The sequence below is a fragment of the Austrofundulus limnaeus genome, unplaced genomic scaffold (assembly GCF_001266775.1).
Source record: "Austrofundulus limnaeus strain Quisiro unplaced genomic scaffold, Austrofundulus_limnaeus-1.0 Scaffold39, whole genome shotgun sequence".
Lineage (NCBI taxonomy): Eukaryota > Metazoa > Chordata > Actinopteri > Cyprinodontiformes > Rivulidae > Austrofundulus > Austrofundulus limnaeus.
Window position 1 is genome coordinate 1,072,968 of NW_013952441.1, and position 7,373 is coordinate 1,080,340.

Consider the following 7,373-nt stretch of genomic DNA (forward strand, 5'->3'; position numbering starts at 1 on the left):
GACACATGCAGGGTGGGCTCTCTTCTCCATACAAACAGGAAAAAAAAAAAGTTCAGCCACTGCAAAGAGGCCCACTGAAACACCAACGTCCTCCCAAATGAAAAATGTAAAGTTCAGAACGAAGTTAAAGGCAGAACAATACCCCAGCAACTTTTTTACGAATCTGGAGGACAACTTTTCTGTAAATCTGAAAATTTTATCAGCACACGATCGACTGGATACATAAGAAAACGTGATGATCAGATACATTCAGACACTCACTTCCTAAACAGGAGAAGAAACAAGCTAGCGCGAGACAGACGCCTGCAAACTCAACTTTCAGCGACATCAGTTATAGTGAAGCATGAGTTTATCAAAGATTTTGTTGTTGTGTGTGTGGAACCAGATAATCCTTTAACAAAAGTGTTGTCTGATTTAGATAAAGCATTGTAAACAAGGAGTAAAATGTAAAGTAAATAAAACGAGCTTATTCAATAGGCAGGTGTCAAATTTGTCGATTTTTTTGTTTCTTTATGACAGTTTTATGTTAAGTTCAAATTTTAAAAAGTTACTCTTTTGCAAAATAAAATGCTTTATTGTGAGATTCTGTGATTTTTTTAAAGACAAGTAAGTACTTTTAAATACCTTTCAAAAGCATTTAATATTCTGCTGAACCAACAATTTGTTATGTTAGTTAAAGTGAAATAACAGCAATAATATTTCGAATTCGGTGGCTTATTTGTTAAATTATTTTTCAGTCACTTTATAATTACACAATTTTTAAGTTAATAATACAAGAGGTTAATAAAAATATATTGTTAGAAGGAAAATGTGAAACTATATTTAATTAAAGTGAAATAACAGCAATAATATTTCGAATTCGGTGGCTTATTTGTTAAATTATTTTTCAGTCACTTTATTATTACACAATTTTTAAGTTAATAATACAAGTTATAGGTTAGGTTAATAAAAATATATTGTTAGAAGGAAAATGTGAAACTATATTTAAAAAAATGAAAAAAGCTGAATTTGGGTAAAAACAAAAACTTATTTCATAGGGCTCTATAGACATCTTGACTCTGTACCAATGAACTCTCCCTTTGTCGACTTTTCACTGTTCTGTAGTCATGATTTGGTTAGTTTCCATGTGGCTAAAACTACGACAACCATGCCCCTGACCTAATGCTTTCCAACCACAATTTATATACACTAAATAGTGCTAGACCAAGGAAAGTGCAGACAGTTAGAGGAAACAAGCGCTTGTCTTTATGTCCTGCTGTCAGCTCCTTCACATCCAACCTCCCAAAGATGAAAAYGAGCACTTCCTGCTGCTGAAAGATRGAGTTWTGATGTTGAAGTACACAGGGCTACAGCACTTTTTACCCCAAAGGCTTTCAACCTTTTTATATTTTAAAGTCTTAAAATAGAATCAACTTTTATTCCAACTCCATCTGCTCTTTGACAGACAGTAGGGGGGTGGCATTAGAAATACTTATATATGTATGGTAACGTTAGGTCGCAATCAAAACACATTTTCCTGGAAAAAGACGAATGGCTCCACAGGAAAACAGACACATTAGAGCTCAAGTGCACAGACTTAAAGTTTAGTGCCAGACTGAGAGACTGGACTTTTTTCTTTTCTTTTTTAAACGTGCTACTTTTACACCCTAAAATTATCATCAGACACCTTAACAAAGCAGTTTCGGCAAGGACAAATAAAAGTGCATTAGTCATGCATCCTTGAAAATGTCTTCCCAAATGGAAATCCCATTCAGGCACCAGCCAGACCCATGTACTGGAAGATTACATAACTGTCTCCTGCAACAGTGGTGGCCCCAGCTCAAAGAACTGATCTGCCATGTTTGGTCAAACCTCTTGGGAAGCGGTGTATGAAGCAGGGCACATTGTAAGCAATCAAGGAATAGATGCAGGTGRTACGGCTTCAAAATCCTGCTCACAAACACCAGCCTCCCTTCAACCCCGCCTACTTCTCAAGCCCAGAAAAGCACTGAGGATGTTCTGCGGATTATCTTCACAGGAAACCACGTGCAAGTGGCCACCTTTACTTACCGAGCACGCACCGACAGCTGCAAGCCAATCACGTCTACAGCTATCAGGGAGACTACTCGGCTTCACGTGACCGAAGCTTTAGGTTTACCCACCTGTGCTGCTCTGTGGGACGCTACTGGCAGAAACATCCATGGCCAATCTGAGTACTGCAAGGCACTCTCCCTGCTTTAGGTGGACAGGAACTGATGCAACMAAGCTAGACTCGTCCGTTTAAAGTCATTAGTGAAACTACTTACGGCTTCAGCCAACCAATGCAGTGGAGAACAGAGCACAGGCGTAGGCCCTCCCACCTACGGCTTTCACATAAAGAACGAATTTGCTTCTTTTCAAATTTGTGCTTCGAGAGTAAAGTTTGAAAATAAGCAGACTAAAATTATGCATTCACAGCCCTGCTGCTAATGTAAGATGATGAAAGGAACCATGTATTTATTTGCGGAGTGCAAAAGGAACGAGTTATCAACTTTTCACCAACACGCTTGACTGAACATGAAACATCCCGAGCGTAATAAAAGATGCTCCTCAAAGATGCACTAGAGCCTTCAAACAAAAATGAGAAGTAATTTTAAAATGTTGGTGCTCAGGACGCCGGGGGGAGGGGGGAAGCAAGGGAACAAAATGCTTTCATTAAGATCTTTACAACATCTTATTTCACTCAATTTTCTTCATCTATCAATTGCAAAAAAAGAAAAAGATAACAAAAAACGTGCAACACTGCATGCAACCTTTTTCCTTCCCTTTAAATGTGCAGATTATCTATCTCTGATTAACACTGAAATCTACGTCGCTTAGCAACAGACAATTAAGAAATATGCTTTCCGATCAGCAGAAAAGGCTGCCCATTATCAGACGAATTAACAGAAGCAACAAATGTCAGCCACATGCAAATGATGTTGTGATAAGAGTGTTTGGAGGGGAGGGAGGTGGGGAGCTGCCGGCGTGACCTCGAAAAAGGAACATTCTTCCACGGAACTCAAAAAAGAGAGGACCTGTRCCGCCCCCACAGCCGCTTCTCCATCTTCAGGATCTCGCTCTCTGCTTCTCATTTCCTTGACAACACATTAAGGGAGACCACTTCATAAAAGTAACAAGTGCAGCAACCCACAGACCCAATAAAGACGCGGGGTTACGCAACCAAAAACAGTGTTGAAAAAAGGATTTAATTTCTCTCTAAGTCAATCAGCTCTAACCAGCAGGGTGATGTATTATTTTGTTAGGAGAAAGAATCAAGGCATTTAGGTATAAAAATAAGCCCAAATTGGGTTTCATTTTCACATTTAACTGAAAATAAGAAAAGCTGCTTTACTGTTTGTACAAACCTTTTGAGGTTCACAAAGATCCTGTGCTATTCTGAATCATGTTTTTTTTTCAAATAAATTATTATTGAGGAACACAGAATAAAAAGTAATAATAAAAAAGTGCTATTAGGAAAAATACATTTGACCTTAGAAATTAAATGAAAGTAGCCGTAATTTTGCTCAAGGGCAACAAAATGTAACTGAATTTCCAAGCGCTGTTCTCTTCGTCAACAATGTTATTAGGTCACAAATTTCCTTCAAAAATATTATGGCTAATGAAAACAGCAAAACTTTAAATTAAAAGAAATTATCGTTTCGAACTAAAAAATAAAAAACACATTTTAGATGCATTTGCCTCTATGACAAAAATCAATCAAACATTGTCCAGTTGTACTGCAAAGCAACAAGAGTTTAAAGCTATAAAAAACAGTTATCTATTATAGCCTACACAAACATACATCCAATTAGTGTAATTGGATTTGTGGCCGTTAAGCTCCAGATTAGGAGAGAGTACAGTGTAAAATAGAATGACAGCAATCCCTTTACATACAAAAAAACAAGCAGTATGTTCTGTTTTTGACACTTRACTCAGTCTATCTAGAAAAAAAAAGGTGGTAGTACCTTTTGGAAGGACAGCTGGTAAGCACTATCATGCATTCTTAAAGTATTTTTGACGTGCTTTCCAGTGCATCTGTACCAAATTTTCACTGTAATCCTTGAACAAACCAAGTACAAAAACCTTTTTTAAAAAAAAGCCTCGCTGCAACTCCAAAAAAGCAGTGTGCAAAAATAAATCTAACAGACGGCTTAATTAAAAGCAAACAATCAAAAAATGTTGACCTCAATAGCGTGAGTGCTGCTCATTTAAAATGCTTCGACTTGGTGATGAGACAGGATCCCCTCTGGCAAATGACACAACTCTGTTGCAATACTTGTATAAATAGTTGCATAATTTAAAAAAAAAWAAAAAAAGAGGGAGACCTCTCAGAGTAAAGCTGCTTAACTTGTCAGGCTCATCTTACATGCTTCTCTTCTTTTCAAAAACAATGTCAAGTGTGATTTGATTTCGTATGCTTAAGATCTATCACATGGAGAGCACATATTCGCCATGAATTTCATACAAACAAAATCAGGCGGTAAGTGTTACTAGAGGAATACAGCAACAGCGGCTGAAGTAATTAATGAGAAAGGTAAGTTTTGACATTACTTGTCTCAGGTGAGGTGATCATGGTTGAGACTATGACAGGCGGACCAGTGCGACGTCCCACCATCTTGTTGTTGGCAGGGATTTGCCCTTGCAGAGYGGTGGTAGTGGTGACAGGAACAATGGTACTCTCGGGAGCACCGCCGATCCCCTTCCGGAGAAGCTGTGGGCTGTGGAGGGGGCTTGCAGCAGCTACAGGAGATGGTAGGGGGAAATTTGTGGGTCTCTTCATCAGCTCCATGGGAGAATAGGAGCCTGAGAAGGTTTTGGGTGCTGCTCCAGGGGTACCGGGTGCTGGTGGAGGCGGCTGTCCAAGAGCAGACATGGCAAGACCCGTGTGGGGGTTATACATGGAGAGAGGCCTTCCCTGGGTTGCCACATTGTTATATCCCCCAGGGCTGACTGGGAAGGTTCCAGCTGCCAGTGGCCTTGTTCCTGGGAAGGTGGTGGTCTCCAGGAGGTGTTGGGAGGGTGCACTATTTGGTCTCCTGCCAAGAAACTCTCCCATCCTGGGGGACACGTTTTGCATGGCGTTGGGAGGTTGCTGCATCAGGTTGGGGTCCATTGTCAAACCCTGCGGCTGCATGTAGAGGTCGTTCCGATGGCTGAAGCTGTTGGATCTGGTACGCATTGCCGCCCCACCTGTTTTGCACCCGAGCACTACACGGGACAGAACACGGGCTTGGGCCAAGTTTGGAGCCACGGACCGGATGTCGTGGTCCTCCATCATCCCCAGTGTTGCCGTGGAATCAAAGCCATGTTGCAGGAGGAGAGTGATGGTGCTCTCCGCCAAACCTTCAGCTCGCAGGTAGGACAGAAAGGTGGGGTCAACCATCTTCTTGGGATCTGCAGCGCTGGGATGGATGGGGGGCATGTTGGACGTCATTCCAGCTGTGACAGCCACCATCGGTGCGGTGGGGTCATAGTTTGGGTCATAAGGCAACCTCTGGGAGGCTACAGCTCCATAAGCCCGTTGTAGAGCTCCGTCCATTCCCTGAGATGCTGGATCCACCAGAGAACTGGTGGCAGCTGGCAGGCGAGGATCCAGAGACAAGCTGTTGATGGTATTGTAAAGTTCGCGAGCTGTGAGTGACGGTGGCTCAGCAGCGTAAATGGGAAGAGCTTGTTGAATCCCGTAGAAAGCGGGAGTAGAAGCGCTGCCACCAATACGCTGAACGTCTGGGATCATCTTAGATCCCAGAGTCTCCCTGTACAAACGGCTCAGCTCGTGAAGAGGAGGGGGAGGAGGTGGAGGAGGTGGAGGCACGGGGGGAGGAGGCATGGCTGCAGACGTAGAAGAAGARGCCAGTAAAGAAGGTGTGGCCCTTGCTTGTCCTTGATCCCATGTGAGCCTCACCCCCCCAGCGCTGGGCCCATAATGCGTGGCTGATCTGCTGAGCAAGTGCTGGTTATCCCTGTAAAGCCCAGAATCTTCAGGTGGCTGACCAGATAAGGTAGCATCAGCCAAGTAGTAATCCTGCGGTGGTGCTGAAGCCCGGGCTGCCATCGCTCGTCTGAGGTAGAGATTGCTGTTCAGATCAGGGACAGAGTTGTTTCTTAATAGCTGCTGTCCATGTTGGTCCTGTCTGTAAAAAGAAGGCTGAGCGGCTGGACCCCGTTTCTCAGAAAGATCTAGATAATGGTAAAACCCAACTTTACCGTCACTACCACCCAGTGGCAAAGAATTCCTACGTCCTGCGATGGTACCACAGTAGTGACACCGGCTCACAGACCTGTCGTTCTGGCCCTCTCCCCACACAGGAACACTCTGGCCCACAGAGCCACCAAAATGCAACTGCTTGCTTGAGTTAGGCATCAGTAAAGACAAAGASGGCAGCTACAAAGGCAGAAAATAGAGCCGAGTATTGTGTTTCAACTCTCCAATTACAATCGCCCCCAATCAGAAGGGAGAAATGGAGAGGAGAGAYGGACAGGTGAAGCAGTAGGTAGTCTTTTACCTGATCTGCAGCTGTAACCCCCAGCCCTCCCCTCACTCTTAAGTCTGTGCTATCATGTAGCTCCCTGCTGGCAGCCTATCTAAATAATTCAACCCTGGAAACATTAGAAATCCAGGAGGARAGTCATACAGCATGATAAAGACACACACACATATTCAGGCAGAAAAAAAAAGGCACACACCTTTAGAGTGAGGCTCTACTCCACTGAGCAGGGATCATGCTTGTGCTAGGCATCATGGTTTCATCCATACTAGACTGAGGGCAAGAAATTGGGGTAAAACCACATGCTGGACAATGACAACAGACTGGAGGAGGGGACGAGACATGCTAATCCAATGGGGGTTGATAGACTGTATTGGCAGGGGCTGTCCTCTCGTCCGCTGCGTATGCCACGAGGGGATTAGCGTCAAGCTAAAACCTGCTTAAACCCACTACCCCCRTGACATCACTTGGACTACATAGTGTACACAGCCATCACACTGCTGAGGCCCCAGGGTGTGTTTATAAAGTGTAAGACAGGAGTGTTTATGGTGCTTACTGCTCACCTCTCTGCTGCCCTACAGCTTGTATCCCTTGTGGGAATGAATCGATCTTACCCAAGAGACAGAGGAGGACAGAGGCTAACATGCTTCATGTCCTTGGAAAGATGGTAAGAGATAAGACTACAAAGCCTACTCCCATGAGTACTTCTAAGACTTGTATTTAATCAGGTGGGTACTAGAAGGAAAAAAATAGGACTCGGACAGTCCAGATCACATAGCCTCCTCTACTGGACATCTATAGATTTACATATTTAAGTACACACATGGAAAATGCATGTCATCATACCAACAAAGGAAGTACATGAAATCATTCAGTGTCTTTAAT

The 7,373-nt window shown here is 43.1% G+C and overlaps 1 protein-coding gene across 3 annotated transcripts in view; it reads right to left on the bottom strand.

The window, feature by feature from the left end:
* The window catches only part of LOC106516603 (C-terminal-binding protein 2), a 52,296-nt gene extending 45,917 nt beyond the window's left edge, over positions 1-6,379 (bottom strand). For 2 of the 3 annotated variants that reach the window (XM_014007041.1, XM_014007042.1), the window contains exon 1: positions 4,552-6,379. In XM_014007041.1, coding sequence (XP_013862495.1) covers positions 4,552-6,364 — 1,813 coding nt within the window. In that variant the 5' untranslated portion in view covers positions 6,365-6,379. Of the gene's footprint in view, positions 1-2,141; positions 2,197-4,551 lie in introns of those variants that run through there. The other variant, XM_014007043.1, reaches the window with a different exon arrangement.
* Between the last annotated feature and the right edge of the window lie 994 nt (positions 6,380-7,373).